This window comes from Scomber japonicus, chromosome 1 (genome assembly GCF_027409825.1).
Source record: "Scomber japonicus isolate fScoJap1 chromosome 1, fScoJap1.pri, whole genome shotgun sequence".
Classification (NCBI taxonomy): domain Eukaryota; kingdom Metazoa; phylum Chordata; class Actinopteri; order Scombriformes; family Scombridae; genus Scomber; species Scomber japonicus.
In genome coordinates this window covers 14,306,574-14,329,638 of record NC_070578.1, presented here as the reverse complement: position 1 = coordinate 14,329,638, position 23,065 = coordinate 14,306,574, and the positions used below count along the sequence as shown (strand labels likewise).

At 39.3% G+C, this 23,065-nt stretch overlaps 1 protein-coding gene across 1 annotated transcript in view; it reads left to right on the top strand.

The window, feature by feature from the left end:
• The window catches only part of LOC128355943 (protein unc-13 homolog C), a 96,110-nt gene that overhangs the window by 22,297 nt on the left and 50,748 nt on the right, over positions 1-23,065 (top strand). Inside the window, exons 7-14 of the mRNA XM_053316371.1 lie at positions 263-482; positions 1,564-1,791; positions 5,219-5,360; positions 8,379-8,548; positions 10,563-10,678; positions 10,985-11,148; positions 15,494-15,650; positions 16,064-16,132. Of these exons, the coding sequence (XP_053172346.1) occupies positions 263-482; positions 1,564-1,791; positions 5,219-5,360; positions 8,379-8,548; positions 10,563-10,678; positions 10,985-11,148; positions 15,494-15,650; positions 16,064-16,132 (1,266 nt within the window). The remainder of the gene's footprint in view (positions 1-262; positions 483-1,563; positions 1,792-5,218; positions 5,361-8,378; positions 8,549-10,562; positions 10,679-10,984; positions 11,149-15,493; positions 15,651-16,063; positions 16,133-23,065) is intronic.

Here is a 23,065-nt window from a genome sequence, read left to right as displayed (position 1 = left end):
AGCAAGTGTAAAAAATATTCCTCTTATCTTATTTCAGTACTGATCTCAAGATGTATTGAACAACTCTGAAAGGCAATTTAAGCTCAAACTTGATTTTGATTTACTTTCACAGCTGGTATGAAATCTTGTTTTCTCTACCTCATGGTGGAGTTAAACAGCATCAGGCCTACCTCCTCTGTTTCTCACATCCCTACATTTTGTTTTATCATCTTCTTCATACCAGTGTATTTCTTATATTATCTCATTTCTATTTATTTTTCAGAAACTACACGTCTTCAAGAAGACTCTCCAGGCCTTGATCTACCCGATTTCATCCACAACACCCCATAACTTTGAGGTGTGGACCGCTACTGCGCCCACCTACTGCCATGAGTGTGAGGGGCTGCTGTGGGGCATCGCCCGCCAAGGCATGCGCTGCTCGGAGTGTGGTGTTAAATGCCACGAGAAGTGCCAGGACCTGCTCAATGCAGATTGTTTACAAAGTAAGGAAGTCGATTAATTTATACATCAACACATCAAGCTAGTGGCTTTGCACTCAAAATACTATGGATAATGCCATTCTGTTACATATATACCTTTAATGTCTGTTTTTTATAATCTTAGTCTTTTGATGGTAGAAGTCATATAACTGTAAAAATAGTTTAATCCTAAATTAAATGTTTTTTTTAAATCTTGGATCTGTTATGTGTACACTAAGCTATGTGGTACTTTGTCTGTAATGTTTTCACTATTGTTTTTTCCCCCTCACATTTCTATAAATACCAAGCATAAGTCCCACAGTACACGTATATGCTGTTGTAGGGATTTGTGTAATACATATTACATATCCCCTACCACTCATAGCTACAAGTAACATGCAGCATTTACATTGCTTGCTCTGTCTCTGGCACTCAGTACAATCTTCAATCAGCTTTTCCAATCAGGCACACCCCTGCTGTAACAGTGTAGACTAATAGCAACAATGCAACATGCAGGCTTCAGGATGATCCTCATGGCAATCCTCACACACACTTAAGTGGATTAGCTACACCCCGGCTGTTATAAAACTCAGTGTTTTGTAACAGTTTTATACTAGCATAACAATGTTTTATAATTCAAACTGCGATTCATCTTTATCACATTTCAATCTGCACTCATGAACGCACTGCAGATACAAGATGATACTGTGATCAGATACAGAGAATTAACCATAGCATGGGCCTCTTTTGTCTTACAGACACACAATCATATTAATAAACAGACACACACACACACGCACACACACCTACACACACACACACACACACACACACACACACACACACACACACACACTCAGTGTGTTAATTTGTGATTTATCATCCATCACACATCCAGCACACATTAGATCTGCTGGATGCTTTAACACTGTATTGTAAACTCTTCATACACAAGTAGTGATAAAAGGGTTGACCATTGATATTTAAAAGATAAGACTGGAAGAAGGTTGGTGATGATGAATGCCCTCTTGTTTATATTTTTATTGTTGTGCATTAAATATGCTGACGTCAGAACCTAAACACTGTAACACTTGGGTTGTTTCAGGGGCAGTGGAGAAGAGCTCCAAGCACGGAGCAGAGGACAAGACCCAGAATATCATCATGGCTATGAAGGAGCGTATGAAGATAAGGGAGAAGAACAGCCCTGAGGTGTTTGAGTTGATCCAGGATATGTTCCAAATCTCCAAAGAGGACTTTGCTAGCCATCTGAAGACAGCCAAGCAGGCTGTACTGGATGGGACCTCCAAGTGGTCTGCCAAGATCAGCATCACAGGTTAGTCTGCCTCCTGTGATCATATCACAAAGTTTATTCTTCAGTCCATCCATTACATTTTCTATAATGAATCATACCACAATATAATCTGCCAATTAGGATATGAAGTTGTTTTTATTAGCTTTCATATACACATTTATAATCAATCAGCTGGATAGTAAACATGTAATGTCCTCATACTGCTTCCATTATGAGTCTTGACCTTTGGCTCATGACCTATAACCCAAATCAACCCAAATCAACAATACTGCCATTACAAGTCAGGCTCCTCTCAAATGACAAATGTTGTTATTCTAATTACTATTTACTTGTCATTAACCTGAAGATCTTGGTCATTAACCTCTGGCACTGAACCAAAAACAGAAATGCTCATTTGAAATGGAAATTGATTAGTTAGTTTGGGAAGAAGTAATTTGTTGATAATAGTGTGATGGTTACCGCCTCATCACTGTTAATGTGGACAATGATGATTGACCCTGTTGAGACTTTGGAAATGGAAGTTTAATTTCTTGAAATATCTAAACCATATCTACTATACTTATTTTTTTAACAGGAGCTCAGTTCATGATATGTAGCTCTAATGAAAACATGAGACAACATTAGCAGTGGAAGAGTTATCAGGTTAGGACAATGGTTCCTGTCAAATGTTAACAATGGTGGCACAGTAAATACGATGATGAGGCGATGATGACTTATGGTTACAGCAGGGATCTTATTTTTGAGCTCACTAGCATGTTCATTTGTGATATGCTGACAGGACTTTGCACGTTTTATGTTGGAAATGAGCCTCCCCAGAGCTGCACCTCGAGCTCTCTCTGAGATGCCAATCAAAATGTCACGATGCCCTCGGGTACAGTTTGACAGTGAAGCACTACACTGCACGTTCAGAAGGAAAATGATTTTGGTTTCTTTTTGAGACAACTTTTCACACATGCATGTTTGCCCCTTTTTTAAGGCACTATTAGCTCCACAGCTTACACAGTGGTTTGGTAAATTTACCAACTCAGATTGAACAATTTCTCTTTCTGTGGACATGAGGGAAATTGATGAAACCAATATCCTTAACTAACCTCTTTGTTTACCAGTTCCTTTAGGGAATGGGAATAGAACTGAATCACATATTCAATTCTAATTTATGGCACTATTTTCAAAGCCTGTTTGATTACAATCTCAACAACATAATAACCCTATTCCTGTTTTTTTCACGCACTGAGATTCATTTTCTGCAGCTAGTTAACAAGCTACATAAAGGTGGTCCAGAAGGTATCACTCTAACCTCAACCCTGGACTCCAATCCATCTCTAACTGTGCCAGGCCCAGCTCAATTATTGAGAGAGAGAGAGAGAGAGGGAGAGAGAGAGAGAGAGAGAGAGAGACGTAGGTACATAGGTGGAGGAAGAAAGAACAGAAAGAAAACAGAGAGGAAACATTTGGTGAGAGAGACACGAGGAAGACCCAGAGTTGCCTCTGTCAATATCCCAGGGGCCTATTGAGAGTCCCATTTTAGATTGCATTCACTGAGTTGTTATTTATTTATCATACATTAGATAAACACAGACTGGTATTGACTCTGCAGCACTCTGACAGTGACCCTGAGATATTCTGTATCTGGTAAATGTGCACAACAGAAAATATGGCAGTGAATATGAACCTTGATCAGATATACAATCATCAGCTTATTGTAAAATCTCAGCTAATCATCAGCTCGGCTACTGTACCTGTAAATGTTCTTATATGGTTGTTATTTTTTTGAACAATGTTGTATTTTCCTTTGTATTATATTGATTCTTTTGAAAGCACCCCAACAGAGGTCAATCTATTCATTTGGAAAACATGCACTCAGTCTCCTCTGCTCAGTGACCATTCTTTATACCACAAGTATGCTCCATGTGTTTATGCTTCTAGGTACATCCTCTCTGGTCCTCTACTCCTCTCTAACCAACAGAAATGTTTCACTTGTCTTAGATTTTGTACTTCTTGTATAATAGTATATATTGTGTTTGGTAAAAGAAGCCAAACAAACAGCAGGGTAACTTGAAAGGAAAGGAGACAGTATTATGGAATAGATCGTTAATAACAATAAATCTGGTTTCAAATTAGTGAAATACCCAGATTCATCACACTCCAGGGTCAACAAGTATCTTAGCAGGTTTTTAATCTTCTCTTTCTTTTAAGTATACGTGTTGAGGTAGTTGTGTAAAATGAGGATTCAGAAGAATTTGAATTTGACAAACAGATTCACTACAGCATTGAAATGCAATCAAACACCAACTTCCAATTTACTCAGGTATACTTTCAGGTATACCTGAATATATTGGATGCTAAAACAAACCCTAACATTTACGACATGTTGACCACCCTCTACGCAAAACAATGTATAACTGTTCTGAATCAACAGTCTTGAGGACTTGAGGAGTGATTGAAATAGGTGTGTGAAGAATAAACAGAGAGTACTTGAGATACCCTGCCTACTTTTTCATTTCCACACACTTGTCAGATTATCAGTTTGATACATTTACAAAAAATGTCTAAAACAGCTCCTCTGACATCTGCAATATGTAGGTTTCAGACACTCTTGGATGATCCAACAAGCACTTTGTTTGAACCTTATTGCTTTACACATTCATTACTCTCTTAGACCCCTCCTTTACTACAGGAGCCATTTGATTTTGAGTACTCCAGGAGCAGGCAGGCCATGCCTCTTCAAACCTCTATATCCTGCCCACCAACCCCTGTCAGCATTGAGCTGAGGGATATATATGTACCCTGAATTATTTAGACTGTCACTTATGCATATTTAATGCCCTAGTGTCGTTTTTCCCTTTTATGGCGCTGTGAAATACTACTATCTCTCCTTCTCTTCACATCCCTCTGTGTGTGTGTGGAAGTAAGATTCTGAATCACAGGCCTTAGCTCAGCATGGTGAAGTTGTAGCAGTGGGCACACACACTCAGGGGTGGAATCTACCTATAGCCTGGGTGTGGGAATAGATAAATCATAGATATACTTAACACTATTTATAAAAATAAGAGATGGCTGCTTTCAATGAACCAAAAGCTGCTTTGTTGCCTCAGCTTTCGGCGAGTGTACTGAGTTGTTGTAGGAAGCAGAGGCAGCAACAAGGCTTCAATTCTTAAATTGGAACCAGTGAATGAAACAAGTAAAACAGGAAACAGGAAACTGATGAGTAAACAGTGGAATAAATATAGAGATTCACGACTCAGATTTAAAAAAAAGCCCTGTTAAAATATTCCCAGACAATATGCCCCTGATAGTATAAAATATGCATCATTAAAGGTACAATTAAAACAAATGATTTGCCATTTCAACAGTCATCAATCCAAAAAGTAATGAAGGTTTATTGTCAAATATCTTGCTAATAGTACTCTTGTGAATCTTCTTCTTTTCTTCAATTCTGTCTCTCTAGTGATGAGTGCACAAGGGCTACAGGCCAAGGATAAAACTGGCTCCAGCGATCCATATGTCACCGTCCAGGTGGGCAAGACCAAACGCAGAACAAAGACCATCTTCGGCAACCTCAACCCGGTCTGGGATGAGAAGTTCAACTTGTAAGTGCTTTTTATTAATTCAGACTTTATCTGACTAGATTATCCCCAGCAAGATTAAGAGTTAGCTGCATTGCAGAGCTTTTGGAGACTAAACACGGCTTTAAAATCACATCCATCAGGGCGAGGACCACAGTTCATATACCTGTAGTTTAAACAATAGGCAGGGCAAGTTTATTTATACAGTACATTTCAGCAACAAGGCAATTCAAAGTGCTTTACATAAAACATTAAAAGCACTGAGATACAGTACAAACGAAACACTATAAAAATACATCAGACCTGCATTTTTCTGGGAGTTTATTTCAGATATGTGGTGCATAAAAACTAAATGCTGCTTCTCCATATTTAGTTTTGACTATCGGGACAGAAAGCAGACCTCTCAGACATCTGGTTGGTTCATAAAAGAGATGGAAACTAGAAATGTATTTTGGCCCAATCTGTTCTGTGCTTGGTAAACCAACAGTAGCATTTTAAAATCAATTATTTGACAGGCAGGAAGCTAGTGTAAAGACCTGAGAACTGGAGTGATGTGATTCACTTTATTGGTCTTAGTGAGGATTTGAGGAGCAGCGTACTGAATCAGCTGCAGTTGTCTGATCGATTTTTTTAGGGAGACTTGGAATATACTGTTACAGAAGTCGAGTCTACTTGAGATAAATGCATTGACAGTTTTCCCAATCCTGCTGAGACACAAGTCCTTTAATTCTTGATATATTCTTAAGGTGACAGTAGGCTGACTCTGTAATTGTCTTAATGTGGCTGTTGAAATTCAGGCCTGAGTCCGTGACTACGCCAAGATTTCTGGCTTTGTTTGGGGTTTTAAACATTAGTGATTGAAGCTGAGTGCTGACTTTTAATTGTTCTTCCTTGGCTCCAAAAACAATTACTACAGTCTTGTCTTTGTTTAATTGAAGAAAATTCTGGCACATCCAATCATTGATTTGTTCAATGTACTTACTCAGCGCTTGTATTAGACCTTAGTCCCCTGGTGGTATCAAATATTTTGTTCTTTTCCATAATCTGAGCCAGTGGAAGCATGTAGATGTTGAACAGAAGAGGCCCCAGAATATCACCTTGGGGAACTCTGCATGTCATTTGAAAATACAAATCCTTGATCCTTGATTTTTGTCTGCTCAGATGTGTATTTACCTAAAGATACAAAGTAGTCCCTGTCCTGTAAGTAGGGTTCAAACCAGTTTAGTACTTTGGCAGAAAGTCCCACCCATTTTTTTAGTTGGTCTAGTCACATGTTGCATGTAGCCGACTGTGTTGAATGCAGCACTGAGATCCAATATACAAAGACTGACATTCTGCCACTGTCTGTGTGTTTAAGTGGATAGCATGGAAGACCTTAAAAAGAGCAGGCTCAGTACTGTGGTGTGTTGGAAACAATAGAATAAATCCTTTAATGCTTCAGCAGTACGTGACTCTCATCTTGTATGACTTATCCATTGCGCTGGCCAGGCTTCTGTTTCTTTGTTTTTAGCACAGGCTTTTCTCCCTGGTCAGTAAAAGTGTGCAATCACCACAGGAATATCACCACTCAGTCTTTTTGCTAGCTCTCTGCCTCCATTTTTTGTTTCTACTTTTAAATTTGTTTTCTCCACATACCTCAAATAAAAGATCATGGCTGAGGGCATGGTTGACACAAACAAATAAAGGCTGGCCCCACATATTGGCCGGGAACAAATCAAGGGTATATAAACTCCTGGTTCCTGACATATAATGTGCATGTCAGTTAAGCATAAAAATCAGTTATCTGGATATAACTCCAGTTCTATGATTACATGCGTAGAGCTCTAGCTACCATCACAGAGAGGAGGGAGGTGGCAATGACACTACATGAGCATCAGTAACTAGGCTAACCCTAACCCATGGTAACTTGGCTAACCTTCTGTGTGGAAATCAAGTGCTTCTTTTCTTTTTGTTGGTAATCCTCTGTATGTACAGTATATGGGACACTGGGGACCAACTGTTAAAGGATCAGGGATATTTTGCCATGTTGACTTAAATGAGAGAGTGAGCAGCTAATGGCATTTTCGATTCAGACTGTTCAAGCGAGTTTTCCTCAGGGGGTTTCTGTCTATACTAGTACTACTACTAGTTCATGTTCGTGTCAGAGACCATATTGCATGCATATTACGTAGATTGTGAAAGTGTGTATGCTAGTAAGAGACAAGGCTCCACACCTGTAATGGGACGACTCTAGTAGTGGCTGTAATAAAACTCTTTCCCATTACTACAGGGATGTAGATTAATAGAGCGATACATTACTGTGTGCTTGGCAGAAAGCAAAGTCCCAGACTAGTGCAGCAGCAGCATCCACTGCTTCCCCAAGAAAGGGATTAGTTAAAAAAAATACTGCAGATACTGTTTCTCTGCCTGTCGCACCCAAGATGTCATTAGAACAAAATGTAATCTGTCCGTTTTAATTCCAGAGCTGAACAGTCTGACCCCAACTGAAGCTAAGTGCTTTGACCACCTCTTTTCTATTTAGCAGTGTCATTACTGCAATGATGCCAGGAAGACCATTTTGTAGTGTAAAGCTTTCCCAATAAGTAATCCTTGCTATGAATACTACACAATCATTCTTGTGTAACATTCAGCTGTTCTCTGATGATTTTAGCATGCATTGAGAGAGAGTAAAAATATACAGATGCGCAGTAAAGGTCATGCAATGTCTTGGGGTAATTCTTCCTGCCAGGCAGAGAGCCTTTCTCACATGCTAAGCATGCACACTCACTCATTCACACCCGTGGACGCACACAGATACACACACACATTCTCTCATTTGAATCCAGGCAAGAATTGTTCTCCATATGTTCCTAAGAAAAGGGTCAAGAAGTGTGAGTGTGCCTGAACTTGTATTTATGCTTGAATTATGCATTTGATTGTCATTCCGCTCCACTGCATACCCTCAACCTGATGAGCTGTCACTTAATATGCTGTTGCTGTTGCTGCTGTTGTTCATGTTGTTGTGATAGTTTTGACCTGGTGTAATCGTCTTTTAAATCGCAGCGAATGTCACAACGCCACTGACCGCATAAAGGTGCGTGTGTGGGATGAGGATGACGACATCAAATCACGAGTGAAGCAACATTTCAAGCGTGAGTCAGATGATTTCCTGGGACAGACCATCATCGAGGTTCGCACTCTCAGTGGAGAGATGGATGTTTGGTACAATCTGGGTATGTTCCTCATACACATATTCTTACAAATGATATCCTGACTAATTGACAATTATGCTGGTATGATTATTATTATTGTGGCACTTAAAAGCAGTGATATAAGGCACCTTGAGACCTCCCTCTATGTATTTCACAATCTGTCATTAAAAGAATAATTTGATTTTTTTCTTACTAATACCATATTTTGAGGAATGCAAACATATTTTCCTATAAAAACCTTTTTTATTTGACAAAAGAAACCAACTAACTCAAATGTTAAATGTTGTTTTAAAACTTTTAATCACACAACTTAGAATTCAAATAATTAGATATCAAATTAAAGTAAGTAAGTATCTAACTAGGCATTCAATGTCATGTTTGGTAAATGGCAGTTTTTGATACTCTGCGTCTGCGTTACATTATGTTTCAGTCCGAGTTATCATTGTCAGTATCACTCCACAAAGTGTATATGCTATGAACATAAACATGATGAGTTAAACTCCTTGTGTCTTCCCCTACATTTCCCATTACACTGTAACCATTAAAACAGGATATTAGGATAAGTGCACATACAGATGAAGTGTGGTCCAGCTGAGGTCACCATTACAGTCGATGCACCAAATACCTAACCTGACACACCAGATGGTTTGTTACAATGAACCATCTGAAAAGTCATCAATGGAACAGTTTGGAAAAGGGCAGGCACTTTAAAAAAATTCCAATCACATGTTTGGCATGTGATTGGATGAACCATCTGTCTATCACCATCTCATCTTGTGAGGCAGGTGGATTCACAACACAGATTGGTCTGATCCACTGGTGGTTCAGCCACAAGCACATTACTTGAAGCTTGACGAAATGAATTCTTGGATGATCTTGTGATGACATTATCTTGTGAATCCAGCTGCCTCACAAGTTAACCAGACACCCACAGGACCTGTGGTTCAGTTGTAGTTCTGATGCTGTTGATGCAGGGCACTCCCTTACCTATTTCTACTCTCATGCATTTTCATCATGTCATTCATGAGGCTGAATGGCAGCATAATGGAAGCTGCCACTTCTGTTCAAGTACTATGACTAACAGGTGCTGTCTTTGTTTGCCTCTCTAGCTAAAAGGAATCAATTTGTGGTAATAGTGACCCCTGCCCTTTGCTGCTTCTCTTTGCCTTTTTAAATGCCCACAATGAATGTTTAAACAGGCCTTTGCTGGTGTGGGTGTCCACCCCTCCAGCTGCTCTCCTCTCTATGCCTCTTCAGCTCCTCTTCAATCTGGACTTTTGCGTTTACAGTGCTAGTCTCTGTCGCTTTGTCATGTTATTATTTTTCTCTTGTCTGTCCTCTACTGACTGTAGAGGAACATTTCACTCATTTGAAACAACAGAGATGAAACGTATATGAGAGCACAGAGGGGGGTATTTGAAGTTTGTAAGCTGCTGTGGTGTCATTAGTTCTCAGTCCTGTCAGGAATGTGTTTGCCAGAAACTGTGTGTGCATGTGGCTGTATGTGAGTGTTTAAGAATGAAAGTCTGCATGCAGTTTCTTTCTACTGATAATAAAGTACATTTTCCCCAAACCAACCAGCCAATAATATTGAGAATGCTAGTGTTTTCTTGTACATGAAATGTCATGTCTGTGTGTAGATATGATGTAATTCATGTTTTACAGAACATAATGTCATGACATTTACATTTCTTGACATTAATTTGTGTTTCGTGTCTTAGATGATTTCATTCGTATATTTTGTTTCTAATCTTTTTGCAGTTTGTATGTCATTGAACGCCAACTGACTGAAACATAATTTAGAAGTTTTATTTAATGAATAGTAATGGTTATTTATCATCCAGCACAAAGATGAAAGAGATGCTACTGTATGTTTTTGGAATATGTGCCTACCAAAGACTGGGTTAAGCCATGTCACTTCACTGCACTATCTAAGGTTTAGCTAAAATATCTTGTATTTGGTAGTTATTTTTCACTTACTTCCCAGTTTTGACAGTTCAGACCATGACTAATTCAGCCTGGTTGTGCTTTACAGATAAGAGGACTGACAAGTCTGCCGTATCTGGTGCCATCAGACTCAAGATCAGCGTGGAGATGAAAGGGGAGGAAAATGTGGTTCCACCCCACGGCCAGTATACCTGTTTACATGAGGTAATCATTGTAATGATACTCATGAGGAAAGTTCGTTTTCAATCAACTCATCTTTGGGGAACAAATCATTAAATAATTATGTTATATCTCATTCTTGCTAAGGCAGTTACTAAAGGAAGCATAATTTGTTGTGATTACATCAAAAAAGGAAACTAACAGGATTTTTTCAACAATTGATAGTCACAGTATTGCTATCAAAGATGATGAAGATGTCTCCAGCATTACTGGCATTTCTTTTATTACTTGTTGTGACACTGTGCTCTCTTACCGTGCCCTATTCTTTCTTATCTCTCGTGCCACTCACAGAACCTGTTTCACCACTTGACCGAGGTGAAGAGCAACGGGGTAGTGAAGATCCCACAGGTGAAAGGGGACGAGGCGTGGAAGGTCTACTATGACGACGTGTCTCAGGAGATAGTGGATGAGTTCGCCATGAGATACGGAGTGGAGTCCATCTATCAGGCTATGACGTTAGTACCACCCTGATCTATGGCCTTTTACCTCACCAATCACTCATTGTCTCATTCAGGAGAGTGGAGGAGAGAAGGAGATGAGAGAAGGAGAGAAGTAGAGCATGAGGAGAGTAGGAGTAGGAAAGATGTCTCCTCAGCAGAATCAGAGCTTGGAGGACTATTGAACTCCTAAGTTTGATTGATTAATTGCTGGCCTCCTGGAAAAACTCCCAACCTGCCTTGGTTACATTGATCATGGACACACATAAACACACTCGTTTCCCTCTCTCTCTCTGTCTCCCTGATCCTCAATGACCCTCTCCATCAATAATGTCTGTCTCTGTGTTTTCTCCAAACACATACTCACACGGGCCAAATGCAGACACACACCATCCAAAATTGAAATAATCAGATATTGATCAAGGTCATGCAATGCCTTGTTACATTGATGTAACAGTCCCAATTGCAGAAGTTTGCATCATTAATTTGTATCTTATATTTATCTATTCTCCAGTGCTATAATGGTCACTGTAGATTTGAGTTTTCAGTCACAGTGTTTTCCATACGATTTCTTATATAAGACTATTTCTTCTTGTCAAAACTTTTCATGGTTCATGCAGTTGAAATGATGAGATGATTGAAAAGTTTTAATTGAGACCTGAGCTTCTGTTAGTGTCACCCTCCCACACTCTAGGTGATTTATCACTGGATACACTGGATTCATTACTAAACTATACTGTCTGATGTGCATCTCAGTCTGTTATTATGTTATCTAATGTTAATTATTTGCTTCATGACTTCTGCATCTGAGTATATCAGTAATAATGAGTTACTTGATGTCTGTAGAGCTACTGTTTGATCATCTCAAATCGCATCACCAAACTGCATCTTATAAGCTGTCCTCAGCCTGCTACCCAAGCTTGTTGGGCAGTCCCTGTAGCTGAGTATGTAATTAGTTACTACCTTAGTAAATTAGATGCTAATTACACACAGATTGTGTAGGCATATTTAGTGGAAAGGCTCAGCTCACATTTGTGCTTTCATGATTAGAAATCTGGCCACGTGCATCCCTGAGATGAAGCAACACTGAGAAACAGTTTTTAGATTTGTGTTCTCTTAATCATGTGCTCAAACCCTGCAACATCATGTACTCTGCTGCAGTTGTTTTTTGATATGCTGTTGTAAAATGAGACAATGGTTCATTCAGGATGACTGGTGTGTTTTTCTACTAAGCCCTGGACATGTTTGACCTCCCCCAGCCCTTACCACTTTTTGAGATCCCACTGATGAGGATTCAGAAGATCCTTTATTTACTCTCCTACTGGCCTTATAGGGCAAATGTGTTGTTGGATTCCTGTTGATCCCTGTAAATCTTTTCATAGGATTCTTCAGCATCTCACACTCCAACCCTTTAGATCCACATAAGTAAGGAATCTTACTGCTACAGCGACAACATGTTTATAGCAGTGTCGTTCACACATTTGATTGTTATGGTGCTGCAAACAGATGTTCCGTTTCTAGGTGACAGACTGTTGTTTCAGTGTGACAGTGTATTCCAGTATGTGAAAGATACCAGGGTTATTTAACTGCAGACTAGCAAAGGAGTAAGCGGCCTCATTACCACCTTTTTCAGGTGGAGTTAATGCTCCAGGCTTGAACACTGTTTAAGCTTGGCGTTTTTCATAGTGGCGCTTATTATCCTTCATCAGGAATTTATGAAAGGCCCTACCATTCTGCTTTTCTTCATCATAGAACCTTGACTCCCAGTCACTCCTGACAAGATGGCTGCATAAATCACAGCAGCTGTGAGGACTCAATCTCCCTCCTGTGCCCTCCACAACAACCCCCAACATACCCCTCCCTCATGTTCGTTTTTCTTCATTTCACTCAATCACCACTCCCTAACCCCCTTTCCCTCTCTCTCTGTTTCCCATCATCTTATTCTCATCTCTCCCTGTCATATAAAACCACAAAATGATCATACGTGAGTGAGTGCATAGTACATTGCATCTACTGATAAAAATCAAGGCAGGGTAACACAAGGAGAAGCAATGTCTTACTCTTGAAAATAGACACAGGAGATCCAGCTCTAAAAGCACCATGGGAGCTCATCGGATGCCATCATCACTCTCTGTGCTCGCCTAACCCCAAGTGCTCCTGGGTAATTTGGAGGCTGAAAGCAGAGTAATTAAGTAGGCCTCCCGATGAGAACATGTTGGTGTTTCTATTTGTGCATGTGTGCTTGGATGTGTGTGCGTGAGCTACACTCTGGAGGGGGAGTAAATCTGAAGTCATTACTCCACACAACTCGCTGCCTTTCCTAATGCTTTAGCTTTACGAAGCAATGACTCACTGAGCAGGGTTTAGTTTCGAAATCTCTGGATTCCAGGCCCAACATCCAGCTTTCTGATACTTATGGTTACTTCCAACTTATAACATATTTATTCAATGTAGTTATCCTAATATTATAATATACCTGTACCTGAAGAGAATACTGCAAAATAACATCTGAAGGCAAAGGGGTGTTTTTTGCCTTTTGAATCTGAGCAAAAAGTAATGGTTGAAATTTGTTGATACAAACTCACAATATAATGCAATCTGTTTTTCATAGAACTACGAATGAGCATTAAACACATGCTATATTTATAGAGCTCAGCCTACTTTTTCTGGCTTTAAGCCCTCAGGCATCTTCACAGTGTAAAAAGCATACAATTCATCCAGATGCTTAGTTGCTTTGGGTCACAGCCAGAGACTGATAAGGAAACCCTTGTTTATATCATTGTCTGTCAGATTTCGGCACTTATACATTTTTATGTGATGTACATTATCCTTTACTGTATATGATATATGAATGAGGATGGAAGTACCAGTGAATTATAATGTAGGAGGCATTCCACATGGCTTGTGAAGCAGAAGTATGAAGTGTTAAAATGAACATATGCTCTACACTGAGACAGAGATCCTTGCTCAAACCATGCCTCTCAGGCTCCAGCAATTAATTACTGCTTGATAGTGCTGTTGCAGTGTGTGTGTAGAGAAAGAGAGAGAGAGAGAGAGAGGGAGAGTGAGAGAAACAGAGAGATCATGGCAAATCTGAAGTGCTAATAGGTGCATCTCTCTCAGCTTGACTAAATTTCCCTCTTTCAATTTCAGGAAATTTAAAGGGGACCTATCATGCTTTTCAGTCATATAGTGTTACAGTGTCAGATGTTGATATTAAATGTGGCCAAACTGAACTTTTGGCTTCCAAGAGTTTTTTCTTTTTTCTACTTTATATAGCCCAAGCTGTGACAGATTTCTATATCTGCTGGCAGGCTTCCTGAAAGCTGGCCAATCAGAAAAGAGTGTGTTCATTTGGCCCTAACCCTAACCCTAATCCTGAACTGAGGTTCTGCATAAAGCTACTCTAATGGATTCAAAAAATAAAAATGTAGAACTGGAAATGAGCCAAAGTGATCCCCTTTAAACAGAATATATCAACTAAACACCTGCTTCACCCCTCTCCTTGGAAAGATGACTCATAGTTTGTGTCATTTTAGTGGATCACATACAGTAGTATTAAGATGTGTTTTGTCACGGGTTGACATACATTGATTCACTTCAGTGGAAACTACTTGAACTGTCGGGTGCACACACTGTGCATGCATTTGTCTCAATTGTCACAGAATGAAACAAACAGCTGAGTTTAAAGGTAAACAGTAAGATTTGCATTTCTTTTGCTATTTCTCTGTTTATGATTACATCTCAGCCCCAACGGGAACCTTTGATTTTCTGTCAAACACTCCATCTATTATTTTGCAGCCTTATATATTTAATTGTATACATTATAAAGCTTTACAACATCTTTTGCTGTAAATAGCCTTGGTAGACAAGTTATTACATGAACAGGGCAGTGAACTAATTATGTGCTAGCTCTTCCTCCGGAAGTAATTGTTTGGAGCATTGAGTTTTCTCTGCTCTGCAGTCAGAGGGTGAGAATAATGAAGAAATGTTCTACTGCAATATGTCTGCTCAGTTTATGTTTTTTAGTGTAGCCACTGCAGTGTATGGACAGATGGATGGACAAAGGCCAGGATATTTTTGAGCTATATGTTTCAAGGGTATTTTTTCTGAACTCTGATCTGTGTTCTTTTCCAACATTGCAACTTTGTGGATTTTGAGGCTTATCTAAGGACATATTGATTAATGTATCATTTTCTCTGCCAGGAATTCTCTAGTTGATGAGGGGACTCTGCTTTTTGAAATGATTATCTATTGATTCCTGGTGGTGAAATTATGTCCATCTTGCCCCCGAAAAGGCTACAGGCCTGCCCCTTATGCTTGGAGCCAAGTGCAGATAATAGCTGTTTATTCTCCTCTGCAGGCATTTCTCCTGTCTGTCCGCCAAATACATGTGTCCCGGTGTGCCAGCAGTGATGAGCAACCTGCTTGCTAATATCAATGCTTACTTCGCCCACACCACCACCACCACCACAACCACTGCCTCCGCTTCTGACCGCTTTGCTGCCTCTAACTTTGGAGTAAGTATGGCTATTTTTCTCTTTTAATCTGCCAAAAGTGATACATAGAGGTAGAGTGCTAAATAAAAATGTGGGTCATCTACAGTCTCCCATTAGAATTAAGTAACATCTATTGCTGTCTTATATTATGATATTGAACTACTGGCATCACTATTTTTTAGTTATTTGACTAAAACAGTGTGTGCACTTGAAATCAACAAAATCTCAAAGGTTGCCAGTGCTTTCCAATTGAACATTTAATAAACTAATGTTGTAATATTTCCAGGCAGTAAGCCGAGGCTGGCAATACAGCTAAACCACTCAATTTTGTTCCAGGAAGTAAAAATGAATCACGCAGTGTTATACATTTTTTGACAAAATGCTTGGGGTGTGGTGACTCTCTAAACTGAATTACGAAATTTTCATCCTGACAGAGGGAAAAATTTGTCAAATTACTGGACCAGCTGCATAACTCCCTGAGGATCGACCTCTCCAAATATCGGGTATGTATGTAAAACACATGTAGTGGGTGTTTGTGAAATCTAATCATATTTGTGTTTGTCTCTGTGGCTTATTTGACTTGTCTACATTGTAATTTTGTAGATGGACTACATTCTCACTGGACATTTGATATACTGCAGGCTGCCATTTAGTCTCCTATGTTTAGTATTTATCTCCTTTAACACTGGCTTTAAACACTGTATTGCTGTGCTCTATTTGGCTATCTATTTTCAACAGAAGTAATGCCTCCTAAGCTTCCTTCCACTTGGTTGATTTGATAAAGGTTTCCTGGTTCACTCAACTTTGTTTACAGTACAGTGTGTGCTTACTATATCTGGCATGGAACGGCAATCTGTTTACGCTTTGATGTTAATGCCAAATGTGTATCTGTCTCCCTCCAAACGTGGATATTGACCGGGTCATCTCCTTTTTTGGATATATTTCAGTTTGCGTTTTATGCATTTTTTCCACAGTGTAATCACACATGGTTTATGTTAATGCCAGATACCATATTAAACGTGCAAAATATGGTGATAAATGTCATTCCACCTGTGTGCATGATGATGTCATACCAAGAATGACATTTTATAATGCCATATGTGACACACTCATGCCCCCATAGTATTAACTACATTGCATATATGCAGAAAGTATACAGCTTTGAAGATTTTGTGGTCGTAAGTTGTGATAATTAATTGAAGAATTGTGAAGTAGTATTATTTGTAAAAAGGAGAATTTACAGATAGACACATATATAGTTAGACACAGACACACCTCTTTTCATACATTGTTGTTAAACAAAAATAAAAATGAATGAATGAAATTTAATGTAAAATGAATTGAATTATAAATTACTAGTGACTTTGCAGTTTTCAGCAGATTGTAGCCAGGCACATAAATATTGGTAATCAGCCCGGTCTGTCAAGGAGCCCATCGGCATCTCAAGAAATAGTGGGCCTCCTGGTCCAATAAATAGACCCTGGAGTAAGTGTCCAGCACTCCATCTGACATGGTAGTTCATGGATTTAGAGTATTGGATACATTGTAAACATCTGCAAACTAGGCTACGTACTCCCAGGTTTCTATATGTGAGCTGTAGCATTAAAAAGATGAATTCATGTGTCAGCTATTATTAACAGATATTTGTAGGCAATTACTTATATTGTCTTACATTAACAGGCCATACATGTTCACATAAAATTAAATAATAAATACATTTTGGTGGTTAAGCTGTAGTATCCTACTGTAAGTCAAATATGTGAATTATTAAAAAAACTGAATATTACTCCGGTCTGACAGTTTTTGCCAAAATATAACGTTAAAGGACCCAGGCGAGCCGAGAGAGAAAGAGGGAGAGTGAGTGACAGAGATAGTGTTACTTCACAATTATGCTTATTTAACTAGAGCCTCATATAACAACCAGAGTGACTCACCTAAAGGTTACAGTGGTGACTATCCATTGCTAACAAAGTAAAGTAACTCCAGCTTACTGATTCTTGTTGATTAGCATGTTAGCATTTTAACATGCTTCCTGGCTAAAGTAGCCAGGATGCAGAGACATTGTGGTGCTATCCTGGGTAGCCTGGCCAAGGTGCAGGTTTACAAAGAACTCCGTCATTTTTAGTTTGAAAAGTCCCACGCCAAACTTCGCCTTGACCTCTTCATGTTTACGTTTGATATCTACGGCAGCTGGTAGGTAGCTGAGCCGTTTTCTCTGTCACATATCGCCCCCTGTTGGTAAGATGTCTCATTGTTGCCACATAGTGAAATTCATTGCATTGCTTCAAGACTCACACTACGCAACACAACTTCTATTTGAAACCAGCGTTTGATCAATAAAAATGTCATGTGGTCGACAACATTTGTAACGATCAATTATCGATCATTGATTAATCATGCCCATCCCTAGTAGTAACATTTCATCCCCTAGCTGTTGACACTTATAGGCCTATTTGTTATATGGTGTAGGTTCATTCTTCACAGTCATTTGTTTGGTGATTTTTACATCATTTGTTATTGAACACAACTGCACTGCTACAGAATTTTTTTGAATGACCTGTTACAACCATAGCACACGTGTTTGATTTGGAGTGGCATTTTTTCATGTCTTGTTAGACCACACAGATTTTCATAGTGTGTCAATTGACATGGTCGGTTATTGTCTACTGTACCTGCTTATTTATGCCGTAAACTCAAATATAATATATGTTGGAGAATTCATTCAAATTAAAACATGTTTTTTGTTTAATGAAAAAAAAAATCATTTGACATTCTAATGTAGAGGGAATTGATTTGAAAGCACCATCAAAAGCATTTTGACACTACCTAACTCAACATTTGTAAAACATTTAATTTACATTGGGCAACCCATGAAAAAAATTGAAAGAAAGAAAGAAAGAAAAGGTAAAAGGACAAATTCAGAGCCATGCAATCAGGAATTAATCTCTGATTGCCAGAGATCTGCCACTCCCGGGCCACTAAAGATTCTGCTGTATTCTACTCAGCCAGATTGAAATCCTGACATACAGTACATAATCTTCCAGAACAATCCCAGGGGAGCTAATCCTGTTAGACACCACACACACAAACATGCACACATTCGCAGACACACACACACACACACACACAAACACATTCACACACTAATTTCTGTGATGATGTATATACACAAGTACCGCACATCCATACATACAGTACGTGCAAGAATGCAGGTACAAGCATACACAGACTTTTGGACATGCACACATGCACTATCGTACACACTTTTATATCTCTCTTATTCTGTCTCTTACGCACACATGTGTACATACACACATATCTCCTTCACTTTTGCACATGCTTCCCCAAATGTGTAGCTATGCACACTGTTGTTTGACTGCAACTGCACACTGACACGCATAGGTACACACATGAGCAACAGACACACACACAGACACACACACACATAGAAATACACATTTCCCCCCAGTTGGTGGTATTACACGGTGAACTGTAACTGAGAGCTGACCCTCTCACCTTTAGTGTGATGGAAAAAGGTGATGTGTCACTGAGTGGGTGATTGCTTTAGTTCCCCTGTTTTTTGCCACAGGTCGCTGTGTGAAGCCACATGTGATTGCATAGACACACCCTGATAGCAGCAGATCCTGCTGACTGCCCATCATAGCTGCATGATGGAAAAAATAGAAAGAGGAGGACAGCAAGTAGAAGTATAAATGAGGAGAGAGAGAGGGAGGGAGGGAGAGAGGGAGGGAGGGAGAGAGAGAGAGAGAGAGAGAGAGAGAGAGAGAGAGAGAGAGAGAGAGAGAGAGAGAGAGAGAGAGAGAGAGAGAGAGAGAGAGAGAGAGAGAGAGAGAAGACAGAAGACAGTGAGCGAGGGATAAAGAAAATGTGGAAAGAGGAGTAGATGAAACAAAGAGGGAGAGAGTCGGAAAGATAGAGAAGAGAAACAGATGAATAATGAAAGAAGGTATGGTGGGTGGTCAAGAGAAAAGGAGAGAGAGGGTTAAGTGAAGGAGAGATGGCCTCTTATTTTCAGATGGCCTGGCTATCTGGTGATGACATGTTCACCGAGAGAAGTCACAGAATATCACATTGGCTTCACCTGCCAGCACTGCCTGCTGCTCTCCTGTCAAGACTGCCACAGGCCAGTGCTTCACACACACACACACACACACACACACACACACACACACACACACACACACACACACACACACACACATCATAGTCTCTCGCATTCTCTCACTTTCTGAAGCCGTCCCAAAGAGCTGGCCTGCCACTATTGGACAGTAATAAGATTCAGATCGGGCTGCTCTGCCGTTCACCGTATGGATTTCCCTATAATGACATTCTGAGGGAGATTGAGTTTGCTTTTGTAAAACAGAGAGCTTGAATCAGCAGAGAGGGAGCAAGGGTGCCGCTGTCACTCTACATTCTGCTACATATGCGTTTCTTCCCTTTAAACTTTACTCTAACAGTCCCTGATACACAGTGAAACCTTGTATATCCAGTCTGTCCCAGCTGGGATTTGCAGGTTTCTAAGGGTCGGACATAAAAGCTCAGTATTCAGAGCACACTGCAAGGGATTTGGGGTGTTGCCTTAGTTCTGACAGTTTGATATGAAGTGATGTTTTTTCATTAGGGTCCCCTGGGATTTGTGCTCTATTCTCTAAAAACTGAGCTGTGTACAGTACAGCAGTGGCCCTTTAGAGAAAAGGTTACTTCATGCAAACAACTGGTTTGCTCCTTTCTGTGGTGGAGCCCTTTATGCTGCCTCCTTCAGTGGAAAAATACAGTAAAACAGTTGTTCCATACTATACCTGTCTCTCTCTGCTACAGGATTGTGTCATATTCAGTTGCACTGAGCCGTTAATGGAGGCATTGAGGCATAACACAAACAAGAGTATATTTCTTAGTTTAAATCCAGAAGGTTTCTCTACAGCACAAACACTATATACTTGCTGCAGAAGCGTGCAACCAGCCCCTGTCATCTTCACATGGCAGACAAAAATGATTTTCTAATTTCCAGAGGATGAAAATGTACAGTATAGAGAACAATGAAGGATCTGCATTGTTGCTCGTATAATCTTTTCCTTTACAGAGCAAAATCTGCATAATTCAGTGTTAGCTCTTTGAAATGTATGACAATGTAAAAACAATAGAAAACCTAGTATCACCTTTTCCAGAATGCAGAAGATCAGGGACCTCTCTGGCCACCCTTATGAAAAAAAACTAATTGAAGAGACTCAGGACTCAAAATCTAAAAAACGTTTTGCTGCTTTTGAAAATATTAAGACACAGAAACATGAATAGTGTGTTTCTAGCATCACATGATGTAATGCTACAGCCAATTCATCAGAAATGTTTTTCAATGTACATGATAACTACAACTTATACATTTTGTAGACACACAAACCCACAAACAGTGGCATATGCCTTAGTTCAGGATGATCGGAGTGTGACCAGAGCAATTTTCTTCTGGCAGTTTGGCATCCAGTGCCCTTCAGTGCATGACTGCTTTTGATCTCTGTTTCCACATGATTACCTGCACTACCTCACTTGTTGCCTGGTGTTTAAGCAGCTACTTTTTTAGCCATTATGCATGACATTATGTAATCTGCAGTTACAATTGCCCATTCTGAATGAAATAAAACTTGGGGGCTTTTTACTCAATGTAGACACTGTCTCAGCGTAATATTCAATATAGACTAGAATAAAGAAAAAAGAGTAAAAGCTCATCTGCATCACTCACTCGTCCCATCTCATAATGGGCTTCCTGTCATCTTTAGAGGGCAGTGCTGATGTTGTCTCTACTTTTGGATATTTTTTTTTAGTGTGCATGTCAGCCTCTGGGCAATACATCTGTTTCTTTTCCTTTTTTTCTGCTGGTGAAGTTGGTGTTTTCATTTCTGGTCTTTTCCATTTTCAGACACACAGAAAGGGCTGTTACGCTAGACAAAGTTCTCGTTTGTCACAAAATAGTGTTTCTACAGACAGAAGACAGACGGAAATATCTGAAAATAGGTGCTTACATTAGCAATTTCATAGTTAGGTTAGGTATTTGTCAAAAACTGAGAGGAGGTAAATTACAATTTTCAGTTCCCTGTGTTCTGTAATTAACACTGTACTGCTGTTTTTAACCTGTTTAAGCAACCAAAACTGAAGCTGTAATTATCATTTAGACAAATCCTGCTCAGTTGTTACCTGCTTTCAATAATATGAACTATTGCCATCTTCAATCAAAGCAGGTTGTTAAATATCAAATTAGATTGGATGCAGACATTTTGTTTTTGTGATATAACCCACCTACCTCCTCTGCATCAACTGTAATGAGTGTTAGTGAGCACTTGACTTTTCATGACTTCAGTCACTGTAATTACACAGCTAGACCACCTTTTGATGTCAGAAAATACTTCGCATAAAAATGCCACTCTATAAGTGTTTTTCTATGTAAGACATTATTGTCATTACAATTTGAATGAATAATTTAATTTCAAACGTAAACTCAACTAAGTTACTTAAAATGAACTAAATAGATCATATCTCCACTATCAGTGAAAGGTATACTGGCAAATGGAAATGAATGAAATGGAAATTGCAGGTTTTTTTCTTTTTCTTTCTGTGTGAACTCTCAGTTTTTTCTAGGGAGAATTTTCTTCTCTTAGATGAAAGTGTGCTTCCATTGGAGAAACAATAAGGCACAGATTAGTTTGATATTACTTCAGGAAAAAAGCAAAAAAGCCATAATTGGTTTCACTGATAAAAATTGCAATACTTACACCAAAAATAAACAGATAAAACACATTTTTATTATTGTAACGTTCCAGCACGGTTATTTCAGGTGTATCAATGATGACATTCAAGGTTACAGTGGAAGATGTAGAATCCATGTTTCAAGGGGACAGATGGTTTCTCTTGTGTTTGAAGGCTACATGTATGTGTGGTTATTGTAAGAGACATTTCAGTGTCAGCAGAGAAAGAGAAGGAAGTGACTGATGGCACTTATGTGCTCCATGCTGGGAATGAGACTGGTGTCGGTGCAGTGGCTGTGAGAAAATTCTTTTATTTCCCTGGAATTGAGGGATTTATATTAAAAGGAACGGGGCCGGGTTGAGATAGGATGCTTGAGCTTCTTAAATCATGTTTTAAAATTTAAATGCAATACATTTCCTGCTAGAAACAAATGATGAAATTCTGGAACAGCTGAATTGTTAATATTAAAAGGCACTGATGTAAACTACAATATGTGTGAGGCAAAAACGTACTCCAAACTGACTCTTTTTTTCAAATAGGCAGCCAAATAGAGTATAACTCGTCCACGGTTGTTTGTGCAGGATGTGTCAAGCTTGTTTACCTGGAGGGTGTTTATCTGTATTGGGAACTACACTTTCACCCCTAAACTTTTCCTTATTAATCATCGATCTAGAAAATAACCT